The following is a 19,741-nucleotide window of genomic DNA, read 5'->3' on the forward strand; positions in this document are numbered from 1 at the left end:
TGGGTAAGCCTGGTGATGGGTATTAAAGAGGGCACGTTCTGCGTGGAGCACTGAAAAAAAATTATTATATTATGTTAGTCACCATGCAGTACTTCATTAGTTTTTTATTTTATTTATCTATTTATTTATTTTTATTATTATTATGTTATGTTAATCACCATACATTACATCATTAGTTTTTGATGTAGTGATCCATGATTCATTGTTTTCGTATAACACCCAATGCTCCATGCAGTATGTGCCCTCCTTAATACCCATCACTGGGCTAACCCATTCCCCCACCCCCTTCCCCTCTAAAACCCTCAGTTTTTTTTTTTAAAGATTTTATTTATTTATTTAATTGACAGAGAGAGAGAGACAGCGAGAGAGGGAACACAAGCAGGGGGAGGGTCAGAGGGAGAAGCAGGCTTCCCGCCGAGCAGGGAGCCTGATGCGGGGCCCGATCCCAGGACCCTGAGATCATGACCCAAGCTGAAGGCAGCCACTTAACAAACTGAGCCACCCAGGCGCCCCTAAAACCCTCAGTTTGTTTCTCGGAGTCCATAGACTCTCATGGTTCGTCTCCTCCTCTGTTTCCCCCGCTTCATTTTCCCCTTCCTTCTCCTAATGTCCTCTCTGCTATTCCTTATGTTCCACATATAAGTGAAACCATATGATAATTGACTTTCTCTGTTTGACTTATTTCACTTTGCACAATCTCCTCCAGTTCCATCCATGTTGATGCAAAAGTTGGGTATTCATCCTTTCTGATGGCTGAGTAAAATTCCATTGTATATATGGACTACGTCTTCTTTATCCAGTCATCTGTTGAAGGGAATCTCAGCTCCTTCCACAGTTTGGATATTGTGGACATTGCTGCTATGAACACTGGGGTGCATGTGGCCCTTCTTTTCAGTACATCTGTGTCTTTGGGGTAAATACCCAGTAGTGTAACTGTTGGGTCATAGGGTAGCTCTATTTTTAACTTTTTGAGGAACCTCCATACTGTTTTACAAAGGGGCTGTACCAACTTGCATTCCCACCAACAGTGTAAGAGGGTTCCCCTTTCTCCACAACTTCTACAACATTGTTGTTTCCTGCCTTGTTAATTTTTGCCATTCTAACTGGTGTAAGGTGGTATCTCAGTGTGGTTTTGACTTGAATTTCCCTGATGGCTAATGATGTTGAACATTTTTTCGTGTGTCTATAAACCATTTGTATGTCTTCTTTGGATAAATGTCTGTTCATGCTACTCAGTATGCTGATTAATAAAATAGATAATGAAATGTAGACTTAACCCTGGAATAATTATGATGTCAGGCTCCTTACGCTTGTATGGATAGACAAAAATTCTTTCAGTGCCAAATGAAAACAACACAACTGATTTCTAACACAGATGGAATAATTACTTTTATTTTTTTAAATACCTCATTATTTTGGCTTTTTTAAAAATACTTCATTTTCTTTAAAAAGCCCTCTGCTTCCTTTCCCTTGTAGCAGAATACAGATGGTTGATGGTTCAACTTAATGATTTTTTGACTGTACATGGTGCAAAAGTGATATGCATTCAGTACAAACAGTACTTTGAATTTTGAATTTTGATCTTTTCCTAGGCTAGCAATATGTGTGGCACATATCATGATGCTGTCGTGATGCCAGCAGCAGCAACTCCCAGTCAGCCATGTGATCAGTAGGGTAAACAACCGATACACTTGGAACCATTCTGTCCCACACCACCATTTTCTTTTTCATTTTCAGTAGACTATTCAATAAATTACATGAGATATTTAACACTTTGTCATAAAATAGACTTTGTGTTAGATGATTTTGTCCAACTGTAGACTAATGTAAGTATTCTGGGCATGTTTAAAGGTAGGCTGGGCTAAGCTACGATGTTCAGTAAGTTAGGTGTATTAAATGAATTTTCAGCTTAGGATCATTTCAGCTTACAATGGGCTTATCAGCACATAACCCCATTGTAAGTTAGGGAAGATCTGTATATAATAACCTTGTCTAGCATCTATTCATTGAAACCATGGAATTTTCTAGCAATTCTCTCTTAAACAAGAGAAAGATTATTTATTTGTTTGTTTGTTTTAAGAAAGATTAATTTTATCTCCACAGCATACTCCAGGTAACCAAAGTATAGGTGTTGGCTAAAATAAATTGATTTAAGTTTTTAAAAATAATTCCAATTCATGATTATCAAAGTAACATTTTATTGTGGAAAATACAAGTTGAAAGTGGATGTTAAAGAAAGTGAATGACAATCATACATAATTCCATCATCTTGGGACAACCACTTTTAATATTTTGGTGTACTCAAGTTTTTTTAGCCAAGTATTATGAATAATGAAGAATAAATTCATAATGAATTCAGTAATAATGAATTTTCTGTTTACATTATTCTGTGTTAAAAATGTGTTATCAAATAATTGGAAAGCCCACATACTACTCCATCATACTGACATAGCATAATTTAATTAACCAAGCTGCAGTTGAAATTTGGGTGGTTTCTGTTTCTCTTATGAGTAACATCATTATATGTAAATTTTTAACAATATTGTTTTACTCTTTCCTTGATCAAACTCCTAGAAGTGAAAGAGTAGGTCATAAGGTACAAATATTTTTTGCTTATAATATATATTATGAACTTATTTCCTGGAAATCTATGCCAATTTATACTCTCAGTAGCACCTGGGAGTATCTCCCTTACCTGCTTTTTTACAGCATCAGTTATTGTCATTTAAAAACCCAATTATAATAGTATTTTAACAGCATTTTAAAATATAAATTTAAGATGGTGTTATTTCCAAAAGTCTTTCCGTTATTATTCTGTACTATACAAAGGACTATTTCCATTCTTAGAATTTTATTAGTTGTAATTAGCTATCTATATCCCACAGGATATAGTAGAATTCTTAGATATTAAAGTCTCTAAATTTGTGTATGTAAAAGAAATACTTTTCCTAATTAACACATATTAAAGTTTGATTAAAATGACAGATGAAGCATATATAACTTCTGGGAAAAAAGTAAAGCACCGATGAATATTTAATTTATGGAGTCCTTATTTACAGTATATATGCAGGCTTCTTTTCCAATTCATTCGCTCTGCGTAAACAGTATCCCACTGTATTTTCTGAGTCTTATAAGGGGCAGCTGTAGTTGAGAACATGGGAAAAGGAGAAACTGATAAGGTATGCCCGCCCTATATTTAGCTATATTCCTGCACCTAAAATTTCTGGACTCAAATATCTTCAGAAATATCCCATCCATTTGAGATCCATTTGGTTTAAAAAGATCACCTTCAAAAGTGTGAATGGTCCTATGGAAGAATGAACCTTACAAATTGAGTGCATGTCTATTAAGGGATATAATCATATTTGGCTCAATGCTTCAGGAATGGGAGTTTGATCTAGGGTAGTCTATTAATACAGGGCAGAGAGCAGACTGAATAGATGGTAAACAACATGGTCTACCTGGATGACTGGAGGGCAGAGGTGGGGATATTACATGTAGTAAATTGGTTCAGAAAAGAGGGATATTACTGACAAACACAAAACTTGCTCTTTTAAACTTTGCTTTCTTACTGGAAATTGCAGTAGTAGATTGCTGTGATCAGGGCCAAGTAACCTACTTCAAGGCCAGGATGGTCTAATGGTCTGGTTTGGCTGGCTGTCCCATTATTCCCACCTCTTCTATCCAAGAAAGCACAGAGGGGAGAAGGGATGATGGCCAAACGGAAACACGCACAGGTGCAATCTTCCTTTCAAAGCAAGAGCTATTGTACAAGACATCAAAAAGTCACACCCTCCTTCTTTTTTTTTTAAGATTTATTTATTTATTTTAGAGAGAGAGAGTAGGGTGAAGGGGCAGAGGGAGAGGGAGAGGGAGTATTAAGCAGACTCCACACTGAACATGGAGCCTGATGTGGGGCTCAACCTCATGACTCTGAGATCATCACCCCAGCCAAAACCAAGAATTGGATGCTCAACAGACTGGGCCACCCAGGCATCCCACATATCCTCCTTTTTAAAAAACTTGATCCAGGGGGCATTAGGCCCCATGCTCAGCGGGCAGTCTGCTTGCGATTCTCTCTCTCCCTCCTTCTCTGTCCCTCCCCCACTCACTCTCTCTCTAAAATAAATTAATAAATCTTTGAAAAAATAAAAATAAAAAACAGGATGAACTTGACCTTGAAACTTTGGTGAGCTCTGTTTTTAGGTACTTCTTTATCTCTCTGGAGTGACTTGCTAATCATTGGAATATTTTTGTGCCAACCCTCAAATTTCATTCCTTGGTTCTAAAAATATCTGTATTTGGAACATTTTTATCTAGATGTTTCAAAACATTTAGATATAAAAAAAATAGTAACCTGTAATCCCACTGCAAATAGATAACCTCTGTTAAGCTTGTGACTTCTCAGAACACCCATTTCTACCAGACTACCTTTCCTCAAATTATTGCTCTAAAGTTTCCAGTACACTTACTTGATTTATGGTTTTGTGTTTGTATTTTGAATATTTTATGAAAGAACCCAGAGGATGAATCATGTACTTAGTACAAAATTGGCACACAGTAGGCACACATAAATATTGACTCTCTTTCACCTAGAATAACAGAAAGGAGTGTTCTTAAGTTAAAGAAATGAAATATTAAGGAAATACTGTAAAATATATATTAATTTAATTCTTTATCTCCTATCATGATCACTCAGTATTTGTCAGGATCTCCACAATGTGGTGTGCTAGAAAGAGGATGGGTATTGGAATCAAATTTACCTGTTTTGGGGAAGTTATTTACATTCTGACTCACACGTTTCACAATCCTACCTCAAAGAACTGATGTGAAGAACAATGAGGAACCTTGTAGATATTCAATACATGTTTGTATTCTCATCCCTTTACCTTGTGCCATAGCACCCAAGGGCAGGGTTACTTGGCTCCAGAGCATGAATCATATCCTTTAGTCCACTCTGGCTAATAATTTGGTCTTAGAGATGAGGAAGGGGAAATGGTGTCCTGCCCTTAGTAATGGATGCTTCACTGGAATCCAGAGAGAGACTGAGACAGAACAGCTCATTCTAGAGCCAAGTAAAGGAGTGGAAATATCCTTTTTGTTACACCCCTAACCCAGAGTTACATGATAATCTTCCCTTAAAAATCAGTCAGAGTGGTGGAATCACTGAAATGATGAAGGGCAGGGGTTGATCAGGATACCAGGATCAGGCATCACTGTCATGGTAAGAAAAACATTTTTCTATTACCGAATAGTTTACCCAAGGCCTCCTTCCTGTCTCTGTTCCTCAAGCTATAGATGAATGGGTTTAGCATGGGGATAATCACCATGTAGAGAATGGCAGCTCTACTTTCACTCTCTGCAGAGTGAGTTGATGGAGGAAGTAAATAAACAGCCATGAGAGACCCATAGAAGAGCAGGACCACTGTGAGGTGGGAACCACAGGTAGAGAAGGCTTTCCACTGCCCTCCAGGAGATGAGATGCCAAACACAGCCCAGGAAATGCGGACATAGGAGAGGACGATCAGCATGAGGGGAACAGTGAGGAACATTAGGCCCACAGTGATGATCATCAGCTCATTAATGTGGGTATCGGAGCAGGCCAGCTTCAGTAGAGCACTGGGATCACAGTAAAAGTGAGGGATGGCCTTGTGGGCACAGAAGGCCACACGGGTCAGCTGCAGTGTGTGCATCAGTGCAGGGCAGTTGGTTAGCATCCAGCACATGACCAGCGTTAGTACACAGAATTGGGGACTCATAGCCGTGCTGTAATGGAGTGGCTGGCAGATGGCCACATAGCGGTCGTATGCCACCACAGCCAGCAGGCAGTTGTCAAGGCCACCAAACATAAGGAGGAAATACAGCTGTGCAAGGCATCCAGAATAGGAGATGGTCCGACTCTGGGTATGAATGTTGGCCAGCATTTTAGGGATTGAAGCAGAGGTGCAACAGGCATCAGTTAATGCCTGGTTAATGATAGGTTGCAACCTATCATAATGCAACCAGTTAATGATAGTTGGCCAGGAAGAAGTACATGGGAGTATGAAGGTGTGGGTCAGAGCTGATGGCCAGGATGATGACCAGGTACATGCCCAGGAAGACGCCAAATAGGAGGGGTTGCTCCTCTGGCTTCTCAGAGAGTCCAAGAAGGAGGAAGTCTGAAACAGCAGTTTGGTTCACTCTGCTTGGTTTTCCCATCCCCCCTAGTTCTTGTTATCTGTTCAGATAAAACCCTTCCATGTGTTAGTATTTAATTACTAGATCAATCACAGATATGTATCTGGGTAGCCAGAACTATATTGGGGGAAAAAAAGGGGGAATAAATGCACCTTGCCAATGAAAATCTTGAATCTCACGGGGGATGAAAGAAAACACCCATGGAGCATAGAAAGGCAAGATAATATCCATACAAATGCAAATTGTGCTTTTTGTGTTATAATAGGGTCCAGAGAAGAGATCACTTTGACTAGTCATTGTAAGCTATTGGAGGAGGTAAGAATTGAGCATATCCTTGAAGGCAAGATTGGAAAAGTCGTTTACGTTTACCAATTGAAAAGGAAATGGATGATCTCCGTTGCTGCCTCTCCCCCAACACACACACACAATTAAACAAAATAGCCTCCTCTCTACTTGCCTCCCCAATCCCTAGAAATTGATCACACCATTCCCTGTGGTCATCCTCTGTGCCTTTCCTTAATTGGTGGCACAGGATATATAGGCTGGGGGCTGTGAGTGTCTGTGATATACCATCCTCTCCATCCTTTGCTAGGACCTCCCCTCCATAAACAGGGAGAGGGCCACCTCTGCCCCTACATCACTCTCTCTCCTTTGTCCTCTTCCCCTTTCGGCTCCTCTGCACCTGTATTTGCTCTAGGAGCTGATATTTCAGTTCTCCTGGCCTCTTGTCATGATCAGCCCCTGTTTGTAGAGACTGGTTAAATATCAGACACCTTCATGGCACTGTTTTATTCTTCACAAGGCTATGAAGTAGGTATCCTCGACCACTTTGCAAATGGTGAAACTGAGCTTCAGAGATACTTGGTGTACTCAGACAACTAGTAAATGAGATTCAAATGCAGGTATGCCTTAATCCAAAGCCTGTGCCTTCACCCCTACAGTTGTACCACATCGCCTCAATATTTCCTCAGGGGAAGGAAGGTGAAAGGAACTAGGCTCTGGTTTCCTGGGCTTGAAAGGAGCCATTCTTTTCTTCTGCTCCCCTAGGATTTGGAAGGAGCTGGTGTGAGAGGGCATTTCATATTGGCCTTGTAGAAACTTTGACCTTAGAAGCTTCTGTGAATATTTAATCCTCTGTTTGTTCTTTGGTTCATAGAGAGGCTTATATCTACCCGGGGAACTTTTGCTTAGCTGTTGGGCTGGGAAAAGAGAGGGGTGTGTGTGTGTGTGTGTGTGTGTGTGTGTGTGTGTGTGTGTGTGCGCGCGCGCGCGCGCGCGCTGTCCCTTCCAGATTCTCACCTGTGAAAGCATGAGTCAGTGTCAGGCATCTTCAAATTCCCCATTTCTCTCTCCTGTATGGATAATCCACAATGAGGAAGTGCCTGGGACCTTTCAGACTCTGTCAGTAAAGTTGGGGTCTATTGAACTGAGGGTTCACTAGGAACATGGAGTGTATGATTCATTTTCAGCTTCCCTAGGCCTGAAAAGACAAGAGTCTTTCTTAGGGTTTTAAAGGCTCCTGGAACACCATTTCCCAAAGTGCTCATTAGAGCCAACCTCAGTGTCACTGTGCAGCCTGTCCTCCAGCCAACTCTGGCTAGGTCTTGGGGGAACTGAGGGCATCTTTTCCCAGGGGTTAAGCTCAATGTGGAGCTCAGGAGAGTGATTCTGAGGCCTCTTGTTGGGATACAGTGCACTTCAGCCTGACTGGCAGGCCTCCTAGGAACTCATGCCTATGCACTAGACAGTTAAATGCCTGTTCCATACCCTAGGTAAAACTGGATTGAGGGAGATGGCAGGAGTATAAATTATAATGTGACTATTTCTGCTGGTGATTTTCCTAAACAGAGTAATCCTAATATGAAGCAGCCCCCTTAAGTCCTAAAGTCTCAGTGAAATGAGGCAGCCTATATAGAGCACACCAGCCATAATGTCTGATACATAACAACTGCTAAAAATGTTACATCTGCTGTATTTTTATGAATACTATTGAATTAATCCCATTTTTAATATTGAACACTTTCATTACACTATCTCAGACAATACTCACAGCAAGCTTAGGATACAGAAACTATTCTTATCCCCATTTTACAGGTGAGAAAACTGAGGTCCAGGGAAGATAATGACTTGACCAAGGTCATACAACTACTAAATGGAGGGGATAGAATTCCACCCTAGATCTGCATGACCCTAGAGTCCATGCTCTTAACCACCACACTTTGTCCTAGTATCATTGCTGGGTTTAATCATTAACAATTTCATATGTATGTATAAAATAATATTGTTCTAACTTGCATGTCTTTGGTTACTAGTGAGATTGAATATTTGTTTCATCTGATTCTTAACCATGGGAATTATTCCTCAAATTATCCTGCTATTATATCTGTCCTTTTCTCTACTGGGATGCTTGTGCTTTTTAAAATGGATGTTAAAGACAACACAAATGAAAAGTGGTTTTTTTCTGTGCTTACCATTCTGACATGTATACAACTTTTAAACAATTATTTTTGTAGTCAAAATCGACAGATACCAAGATAAAAAGCTTCTGCACAGCAAAGGAAACAGTCAACAAAACTAAGAGCAACCCACAGAATGGGAGAAGATATTTGCAAATGACATATCAGATAAAGGACTGGTGTCCAAGATCTATAAAGAACTTCTAGAGGGGAGGCGGGTGGGGGGATAGGTTAGCCTGGTGATGGGTATTAAAGAGGGCATGTACTGAATGGAGCACTGGGTGTTATATGCAAACAATGAATCATGGAACACTACATCAAAAAATAATGATGTAATGTATGGTGATTAACATAACATAATAAAAAAATAAAATAAAAATGGGCAAAGTAAAAAAAAAGAACTTCTCAAATTCAACACTCAAAAAACAAATAATCAAGTCAAGAAATGGGCAGATGATATGAACAGACACTTCTCAAAAGAAGATATGGCTAACAGACACATGAAAAAATGCTCACTAGCCATCAGGGAAATACAAATCAAAACCACAATGAGATACCACCTCACACCAGTTAGAATGGCTAAAATTAACAAAACAGGAAACAACAAATGTTGGCAAGGATGTGGAGAAAGGGGAACCCTCTTACACTGTTGGGAATGCAAGTTGGTACAGCCACTCTGGAAAATAGTATGGAGGTTCCTCAAGACGTTAAGAATAGAGCTACCCTATGACCCAGCAATTGCGCCACTAGGTATTTACCCAAAGATACAGATGTAGTGAAAAGAAGGGCCATATGCACCCCAATGTTCATAGCAGCAATGTCCACAATATCCAAACTGTGGAAGGAGCCAAGATGCCTTTCAACACATGAATGGACAAAGAAGATGTGGTCCATATATACAATGGAATATTACTCAGCCATCAGAAAGGATGAATACCTACCTTTTGCATTGACATGGATGGAACTGGAGGGGGTTATGCTAAGTGAAATAAGTCAAACAGAGAAAGACAATTATCATATGGTTTCACTTATATGTGGAACATAAAGAATAGCATGGAGGACCAGAGGGGAAAGGAGGGAAAACTGAATGGGAAGAAATCAGAGAGGGAGATGAACCATGAGAGACTCTGGACTCTGGGAACCAAACTGAGGGTTACAGAAGGGAGGGGGGTGGGGGACGGGATAACCACATGCTGGGTATAAAGGAGGGCATGTGATGTGAATATGCAACTAATGAATCATTGAACACTATGTAAAAAACTAATGATGTACTATATGTTGGCTAACTGAACATAGTAAAAAAACATATATATATATATATACTGTAAAAATAAATAAAACTATATTCAGTTAAAAAAAACCCAAGACCCATCGATATGCTGCTTACAAGAGACTCATTTTATTTTTTGGTTTTTTTTTAAAGATTTAATTTATTTATTAGAGAGAGAGAGCACAAGCAGGGGGAGTGGCAGGCAGAGGGAGAGGCAGAAGCAGGCTCCCCACAGAGCAGGGGGAGCTGGATGTGGGACTCAATCCCAGGACCCTGGGATCATGACCTGAGCAGAAGGCAGTCACTTAACCAACTGAGCCACCCAGGTGCCCACAAGAGACTCATTTTAGACCCAAAGACACCTCCAGATTGAAAGTGAGGGGGTGGAGAACCATTTATCATCCTAATGGACATCAAAAGAAAGCAGGAGTAGCCATCCTTATATCAGACGAACTAGATTTTAAACCAAAGACTATAACAAGAGATGAAGAAGGGCACTATATCATAATAAAGGGGTCTTCCAACAAGAAGATCTAACAATTGTAAATATTTATGCCCCCAACTTGGGAGCACCCAAATATGTAAATCAGTTAATTACAAACATGAAGAAACTCACTGATAACAATATAGTAATAGTAGGGGCTTTAATACTGCACTTACAGCAATGGACAGATCACGTAAGCAGGAAATCAACAAGAGAACAATGGCTTTGAATGACACACTGGACCAGATGGACTTAACAGACATATTCAAAACATTTCATCCAAAAGCAGCAGAATACACATTCTTTTCAAGTGCAAACGGAACATTCTCCAGAATAGATCACATATTAGGTCACAAACCAGCCCTGAAGTACAAAAAGATTGAGGTCATACCTTGTGTATTTTCTTTCTTTCCTTTTTTTTCTTTTCTTTTCCTACTTTCCTTCCTTCCTTCCTTCCTTCCTTCCTTCCTTCCTTCCTTCCTTCCTTCCTTCCTTCCTTCCTTCTTTCTCTTTCTTTCTTTCTTTCTTTCTTTCTTTCTTTCTTTCTTTCTTTCTTTCTTTCTTTCTTTCTTTCTTTCTTCTTTCTCTTTCTTTCTCACAATGCTCTGAAACTTGAAGTCAACCACGAGAAAAAATTTGGAAAGACCACAAATACGTGGAAGCTAAAGAATGTCCTACTAAAGAATGAATGGGTCAACCAGGAAATTAAAGAAGAAATTTAAAAATACATGGAAACAAATGAAAATAAAAACATGACAGTCCAAAACCTTTGGGATGCAGCAAAGGCAGTCCTAAGAGGGAAGTATATCGCAATACAAGCCTACCTCAAGAAGCAAAGAAATCTCAAATACATAGCCTAAACTTACACCTAAAGTAGCTAGAGAAAGAAAAACAAATGAAGCCAAAAGCCAGAAGAAGAAGGGAAATATTCCTAGTTTCCTATAGGTTTTTAATGCAAATGGGTGTTGAAGTTTACCCATTTGAAATTTTGAAATGATTATTCTCCTTTTTATGTTAATGGAATAAATTTCTTTGATTGGTTTTCAGATGTTAAACTAACGTATCATCACAGAATAAACCTTTTGGCTCAGTGTAGTATGCTTTTTGTATATCTCTGGATTTAATTTTCTGATATTTTGTTTAGAATTTTGAAACTTCAGAGATCATTCTCTGATTTTCCTTTCCTTTCCTTTACCTCTCAAATTTTAGTATTAGGACCATGCTTGCCTCACAAAAAGAGTTACAAGCTTTTTCCTCTTTTACTATTCTGGTGAAGCGTTGTAAGACTGGTTACTTCTTCCTTAAATGTTTGGAAGGATCCATCAGTGAAATCATCTGGGACTTGATATTTTCATTATGGAACGTTTGATAATGGATTCCATTTCTGTAGTAGATAGCATGATACTCAGATTTTCTATTTATTATTTTCTATTATGTTCAGTTAGCCAACATATAGTACATCATTAGTTTTTTTTAATATTGTTTTATTATGTTAGTCACCATTCACTACATCATTAATTTTTGATGTAGTGTTCCAATTTTAGTATATGTGTTGCCAAAGCGAGCACTGATGTAGTGTTCCATGATTCATTGTTTGCGTATAACAGCCAGTGCTCCATTCAATACGTACCCTCCTTAATACCCATCACTAGGCTAACCCATCCCCCCACCCCCTCCCCTCTAAAACCCTGTTTGTTTCATCATTAGTTTTTGACATAGTGTTTAACAATTCATTAGTTGCATATAACACCCAGTGCTCATCACAACACTGTGCCCTCCTTAATACCCATCACCTGGCTACCCCATCCCCCACCCACCTCCCCTCTGAAACCCTCAATTTGTTTCCCGGAGTCCAAAGTCTCTCATGGTTCATCTCCCTCTCTGATTTCTTCCCATTCAGTTCCCCCCCCCCTTCCCCTGGGGTCCTCCACACTATTCCTTATGTTCCACATATGAGTGAAACCATATGATAAGCAGCAATGTCCACAATAGCCAAACTGTGGAAGGAGCTGAGATGCCCTTCAACACATGAATGGACAAAGAAGATGTGGTACATATATACAATGGAATATTACTCAGCCATCAGAAAAGCTGAATACCCACCATTTGCATTGACATGGATGGAACTGGAGGGGATTATGCTAAGTGAAATAAGTCAAGCAGAGAAAGACAGATTTTCTTTTCTTTTGTCAGCTTTAGTGTATTTTTAATCTCTGAAGCATCTCTCTATTTACTCAAATTAACATTCCTTAGCTTAAAGTTGCTCATATTAGCCTTGTGTTGTCCTTACATTAAAAGAAAAATGCGGGGAACAAAAAACACAAATACCTGTAAAATTAATGAATGTTTACATATGTATATATCCATGTAGCCGTTCTGCAGACAAAAATATAGGACATTTCCATCACCCTAGTATTCCTCAACAATACCCCAGAGATAAAAAGATGAACACTACTACATTTATTGGGAATATTTAGCAACTAGAACTCTCAATTATTTTGGGTGAGAGCGTAAATTTGTAGAAGCATTTTGGAAAATAGTTTGCCTACATATACTAAAGCTAAATATTGCTTACTCTAATGCCCAGACATATCACTTCTGGGTGTATGCCTGGGAGAAATATATACATATGGCCCACAAAAGGCATGCTTCCTATCACCTTCACTCATAATAGCCAAAAATTGGAATATTCTTCAGCAGAAAAATGAATCAACTAATATTTGTATAATGAAATGTTACAGCAATACAGAGAACAAACTCCTGTTATAGGTCATACATGATTGAATCTGACAGATGTCATGTTGAACTAAAGAAGCCAGATGTAGGCATTCTACCATATGATTCTTTCTACATGAACTTTAAGAAGTGTCAAAACTAACCTTCTGGTAATATGTATCATGAGAGTAGTCACCTCTGAGAGGATAGTGCCTCAGAAGGGAAAAGAGGGAGCCTTCTAACCGGAAGGAAATGTTATATATTTTGATTTGTGGGGTGGTTACACTGGCATGTACATATGGAAACCTCATTGGGCTGTGCGATTCAAATTTGTGTCCTGTGCTGACTTATGCCATAATCCAGTACATTTTTGGGAAACTGGCTGGCAGCTTGGTGCTCACAGACAGAGCTGTTGACTGAGTTTCACTGAAGTGCAATCTAGCTGGGAAACCTATTTTGAGGAGGGAAACTCCAATGCCAGTATCTTTAGTTCTTTCCTGTTCAGCCTCCAAAGAAGATTCTTCTAATATTCTACATCCACGATAGAGGTCTGACAGCAACATCTGGATAAAGGGCTGTGGGTCTCAGCATTCCACATCTGGTGTGCATGCATAATCATATAATTTCCTTGTTTTTCACATGCTTCACTAATAATAAGATTTTGAGCTGTAGGTGGCAACCCCCAGTCCCAAGCTTCTCCAGAAGTAAATCTCCCAGTTTCCGCTGGGATAGGAGAGGGACAGCATTCCCATAGTGTGGGATGTGAAGGGTAATCTAGGGACCTAGCTTCTTCTGAAATAACTGTCACCTCTTAGACGTCTCTTTTACTCCTGGGTCCCAAGGTACCAAGGGATTCCAGTTTCTGGGCCTTTTTTGAGTATTCTTTGGTGCTGACAAGATTGACTCTTTTATTTTATCTACTACCAGCTTAGGATTCCACTTTTCCAGGTCTGTTAACTCAGTCCCACTGTCAAAAAAAAATTATACTAGCACATAGCCAGGAGAAACTGTCTGCAGCTTAGTCAAGTTGAGGGCAGTGTTAATATCATCTTGATCACCACTTCCTCATCCATATGGTTTCCAGCTTTCTAAATTGTGTTACTATTTTGTGCTTTCTACTCTTCTCTGTCCTTGTGGGGTTTATGACTTTTTAAAAAATCACTTTACTTTTAGTAGGGTTTTAGGAGAGAGTAAAATTAGATACATGACCTTAATAGAACATCTTTAGCTAGAAGGGTGAGAATTCTTTAAGAAAGGTATGTTATGGGGGGATCGGTTAGCCTGGTGATGGGTATTAAAGAGGGCATGTACTGAATGGAGCACTGGGTGTTATACACAAACAATGACTCATGGAACACTACATCAAAAACTAATGATGTAATGTATGGTGATTAAAATAACATAATAAAAAAAGAAAGGTATGTCATTCAGTCTATTCAACAAATGGTGTTAGGAAAATTGGACAGCCACATGCAGAAGAATGAAACTGGACCATTTCCTTACACCACACACAAAAATAGACTCAAAATGGTTGAAAGACCTAAACGTGAGACAGGAGTCCATCAAAATCCTAGAGGAGAACACAGGCAGCAACCTCTTCGACCTCAGCCACAGCAACTTCTTCCTAGAAACATCACCAAAGGCAAGGGAAGCCAGGGCAAAAATGAACTATTGGGACTTCATCAAGATAAAAAGCTTTTGCACAGCAAAGGAAACAGTCAACAAAGCCAAAAGACAACAGACAGAATGGGAGAAAATATTTGCAAATGACATATCAGATAAAGGGCTAGTATCCAAAATCTATAAAGAACTTATCCAACTCAACACCCAAAGAACAAATGATCCAATCAAGAAATGGGCAGAAGACATGAACAGACATTTTTCCAAAGAAGACATCCAAATGGCCAACAGACACATGAAAAAGTGCTCAACATCGCTCGGCATCAGGGAAATCCAAATCAAAACCTCAATGAGATACCACCTCACACCCGTCAGAATGGCTAAAATTAGTAAGTCAGGGAACGACAGATGTTGGCGGGGATGTGGAGAAAGGGGAACCCTCCTACACTGTTGGTGGGAATGCAAGCTGGTGCAGCCACTCTGGAAAACAGTATGGAGGTTCCTCAAAAAGTTGAAAATAGAGCTACGCTATGACCCAGCAATTGCACTACTGGGTATTTACCACAAAGATACAAATGTAGGGATCCGAAGGGGTACGTACACCCCAATGTTTATAGCAGCAATGTCCACAATAGCCAAACTATGGAAACAGCCAAGATGTCCATCAACAGATGAATGGATAAAGAAGAAGTGGTATATATCTACAATGGAATATTATGCAGCCATCAAAAGGAATGAAATCTTGCCATTTGCAATGACGTGGATGGAACTGGAGGGTATTATGCTGAGTGAAATCAGTCAATCAGAGAAAGACATGTATCATATGACCTCACTGATATGAGGAATTCTTAATCTCAGGAAACAAACTGAGTGTTGCTGGAGTGGTGGGGGGTGAGAGGGATGGGGTGGCTGGGTGATAGACATTGGGGAGGGTATGTGCTACGGTGAGCGCTGTGAATTGTGTAAGGCTGATGAATCACAGACCTGTACCTCTGAAACAAATAATACATTATATGTTAAAAAAAAAAAGATAGCAGGAGGGGAAGAATGAAGAGGGGGAAATCAGAGGGGGAGACGAACAAACTGAGGCTGTTTCTTGCTTGAAAATCACACATGCAGTCAGAAAGCTTCATAGATAACTGGTCTGAGAGTGAATTGCTGACTGAAGGTCTCTATAGTCTGTTAAGAGTGATCAGTGTTCCTAAAATCCAGAAGCCTCAGGTTCCTAGGTAGAGCAGCTGAACTCATAACAGTGGATAGTTTCCTAGAGCTATAAAGGACAGCACACACTGTCTTCTGATCTACCATCAGCACCACCACCACCAACAAATAGAAGAGCACAGAATAGGAGGTGAGGAAAGGAAAAGGAATACCTTTCAGATTCCCAATTCTGCAGATTTTCTATGCCAAAGGAGCCCTGTTAGTCGGTGTCTTCCAAGGTTCTTAAAAGCCCATAACTTCCCAATATCACCACAATTCCCCTTCCTCCTAGCTCCTGGCAACCACCATCCAATTATCTGCTTCTATGAATTTGACTATTTTATGTTCCACATAAAAGTGAGGTCATGCAGGATTTGTCTTTCTGAGTCTGACTTATTTCACCTGACATATTGTACAAAGTTCCAGTTATGTAGGATGAACAAGTTTTTGAGACCTAATGTACAGCAAGATGACTATCGATAACAATGCTGTGTTGTGTACTTGATGTTTGCTAGGAGAGTGGCTCTTAAATTAAATCTCGTCACCATACACACAAAGATAAAATAAAATGATAACTATGTAGAAGTGAATATTAATTAGCTTGGTTGTGGTGATCATTTCACAACATGTACATATCAAAACATCAAGTTGCACACTTTAAATACATATAACATTTATATGTCAATTATACTTCAACAAAGCCATTTAAGAAAAGAACTAATAAATTCCCAGGAAATAAGAGGAGAGACATACACTCTATTTAGCTATGTGATATCGCAGTCTAATAGGCAAGAGCAATAATCAGTGCTATCAACTCAGAATTCATAATTCACACTAAAGAATTGGTAGGAAAAGAGACAATAACTGACAGAATGTAATTGAAGTTATCAAATATTTACTGAGCACTTACTGCATGCAAGGCTCAAGATTAGGGGTCTGGCATCTGGGAGACATGAATACACATGTCTGTTATAAAGATGAGCAGATGTCACCGACATAAGACTCTTGTGCTGTTGAAGAGTTTCTCCAGGGCCCTCTTCATGTCTCTATTCCTTAGGCTATAAATGAAAGGGTTAAGCAATGGAGTGACCACTGTGTACATCACAGAGGCAATTATGTTGTCACTGGAACTGCCAGATGAGGGGAAAAAATAAAGCCCAATAATTATCCCATAATACAAGATACCACAGAGAGGTGGGAGCCACATGTGGATAAGGTTTTGAAGATCCCCCTGGCAGATGGAACCTTCAGAATGGGGCTCCAATGTGGCCATAAGAGATCAAGATGCATATTAGAGGGAGGGCAATGACTGCCACTCCTGCTGTGAAAATGACCAGCTCATTAAGTGATGTGTCTGAGCAGGAGAGCTTGAGCAGGACACCAAGGTCACAGAAGAAATGGGGGATGGTGTTGTCAGCGCAAAAGCACAGCTGGGCCAAAAGGAGGGTGTGAGACAGGGCACTGGCACAGGAGAGGATCCAGGATACAGCTACTAGCAAGATACACCCCCTCTCTCTCATGATGGTGGTGTAGTGGAGAGGGTGACAGATAGCCACATACCGATCATATGCCATGGAGGTGAGAAGGAAATTGTCCAGATCAGTAAAAAATATGAAAAAATACATCTGTATTATACACCCTGCATAGGGGATGGATTGATCTTGAAAGTGCATGTTTATCAGCATCTTGGGGACCGTGATGGATGAAAAGGAGACATCTGTGAGGGCCAAGTGGCTGAGGAAGAAGTACATGGGGGTGTGGAGGTGAGAATCCATCCTGATGAGCAGGATGATGAGCAGGTTCCCCAGCACCGTGGTCAGGTACATGCCCAGGAACAGGGTGAAGAACACACCCTGCTGCTCTGGCCGGATGGGGAGCCCCAGGAGGAGGAACTCAGAAATGCTGCTCTGGTTCTCCTTCCTCATGCTCTTCTTATTAAGGATAGAGCCTCATGTCTGAGTGCCATATGGTGGTATTAGAGAAGCAATGCAATTAGAAATAGATTCACATTCTGGCAATACCACTTCATGTTTGTGAGTTCTGGGTAAGTGACCCAGTTGAGTTTCAATTTTCTTATCTCCAAATTGGAGACATGACGACGAGCCTCAGTCATGAAAAAATTATGTACAATCCCACCTCACTCATTGAATTTATAACAACTGTTTAATTACATGGCTAATGGGTTCTGCTGCTATGCTATTTATTATTCCAAATAAAATTATATTGTAAAGGAGGGTGAATTTAAGAATAGATTTTAGGCATGTAACACTCTGAAAATAAAATGAAGCCAATAAAGAAGGATATAAAATTAAAAAAATAAATTTGTGAATATTAATAAGATAACATTAGTGAAGCACCTCAGCAGATAGTTGTCACAAATTAGTCTTAGTTTCCTGTCCTCTGTTTCATGAGATCCCTTTATTTCTCCCTCTTGACTGCTCACTCCCCTCGACAGGCAGATTTTGGGCAGGGATCAGGTGCCACAAAGCCACTTCATTGCGGGATTATGACCTGATGTAGGCAAAGGTCATATACAGCAATGATGAATTTGGGAATACAGGCAGAGTCCAACCACATCCTGCCTGGTAGAGAATGACACCTCCAATAGGCCACTGTTCTGGACTTCTCCCACTTTCTCTCTATTCTGTCTGGTTTTCCTCATGCTTTATAAATAGGACTGCTCCTTCTTAAACTAGTAAACCTATCTAGTCTATAGGATTTGGGATTTTAATAGAAATCCCTTGGATACAACTTGATTGTACCTCTTTTTTTCTGCATAAACCTTTTGTAAAGAACATATGGACTCTCACTCCACCACATCCAGCCTTCTGGTCAATAATACTTCAACCACAGCTTACTGATAACTGATATTTCTTTGACAGCGAGACTGTGTCCTGTAGAGGGCAAAGCATGGGCTTTGAGATCAGACAGAATGGATTAAAAATCACCTTTCCACTATTTGTCAGATCTGTCTTTGGGCAAGGCATTGCACCTCTTGGAGCCTCAGGTTTTCCTCTCTAAAACTGGGATACTAGTTCCTGAATCAAAAAAAATTAAATAAGGTAATGTATGTAAAACACCTCACTCCTAGGAGGCATCCTACATGAGGTGATATTGCTCCTATTAAATATAAAATGCAAAGAACTCCAGTGAAAAAACTCAGGGTCTTATCTTCAGTGGAACCCAGGAAAATGTAATTGGGGCTAGTATCCAAGATCTATAAAGAACTTGTCACACTCAGTACCCAAAAAACAAATAATCCAGTCAGGAAATGGGCAGAAGACATGAACAGACACTTCTCCAAAGAAGACATACAGATGGCTAACAGACACATGAAAAAATGCTCCACGTCACTTGGCATCAGGGAAGTACAAATCAGAACCACAATGAGATACTACCTCACACCAGTTAGAATGGCTAAAATTAACAAGACAGGGAACGACAAATGTTGGTGGGAATGCAAGCTGGTACAGACACTCTGGAAAATGGTTTGGAGGTTTCTCAAGAAGTTAAAAATAGATCTACCCTATGACCCAGCAATTGCACTACTAGGTATTTACCCCAAAGTTACAAATGTAGTTATCCGAAGGGGCACATGCACCCCAATGTTTATAGCAGCAATGTCCACAATATCCAAACTGTGGAAAGAGCTGAGATGTCCATCGACAGATGAATGGATAAAGAAGATGTGACATATATATGGGGGGGGAGAGATGTAATGGAATATTACTCAGCCATCAGAAAGGATGAACACTTACCATTTACATCAATGTGGGCAGAACTGGAGGTTATTATGCAGAGCAAAATAAGTCAATCAGA

The 19,741-nt window shown here is 39.8% G+C and overlaps 3 protein-coding genes across 3 annotated transcripts in view; all 3 read right to left on the bottom strand.

Annotated features, from left to right (window-relative positions):
* LOC141369973 (olfactory receptor 1f45-like) overlaps positions 1–7,518 on the bottom strand; it is a 58,375-nt gene extending 50,857 nt beyond the window's left edge. The window contains exon 1 of the mRNA XM_073876748.1: positions 7,477–7,518. Within this exon, the coding sequence (XP_073732849.1) occupies positions 7,477–7,505 (29 nt within the window). The 5' untranslated portion in view covers positions 7,506–7,518. The remainder of the gene's footprint in view (positions 1–7,476) is intronic.
* Positions 5,220–6,213, bottom strand: LOC112836667 (olfactory receptor 1N2-like). The gene is given in 2 exon segments (XM_025888563.2): positions 5,220–5,966; positions 6,004–6,213. Coding segments are annotated over 2 exon segments (942 nt in total). The 5' UTR covers positions 6,199–6,213.
* Positions 7,519–16,931: 9,413 nt separating the features above from the next.
* LOC141369956 (olfactory receptor 1J4-like) lies at positions 16,932–18,301 on the bottom strand (the record flags this gene model as incomplete). The annotated part of the gene is given in 3 exon segments (XM_073876731.1): positions 16,932–17,104; positions 17,107–17,178; positions 17,181–18,301. Coding segments are annotated over 3 exon segments (912 nt in total), but the record flags the coding sequence as incomplete, so codon positions are not given.
* Between the last annotated feature and the right edge of the window lie 1,440 nt (positions 18,302–19,741).

This window comes from Callorhinus ursinus, unplaced genomic scaffold, assembly GCF_003265705.2.
Source record: "Callorhinus ursinus isolate GAN/ISIS: 27379988/994484 unplaced genomic scaffold, GSC_fseal_2.0 scaffold24, whole genome shotgun sequence".
Taxonomy (NCBI): Eukaryota; Metazoa; Chordata; class Mammalia; order Carnivora; family Otariidae; genus Callorhinus; species Callorhinus ursinus.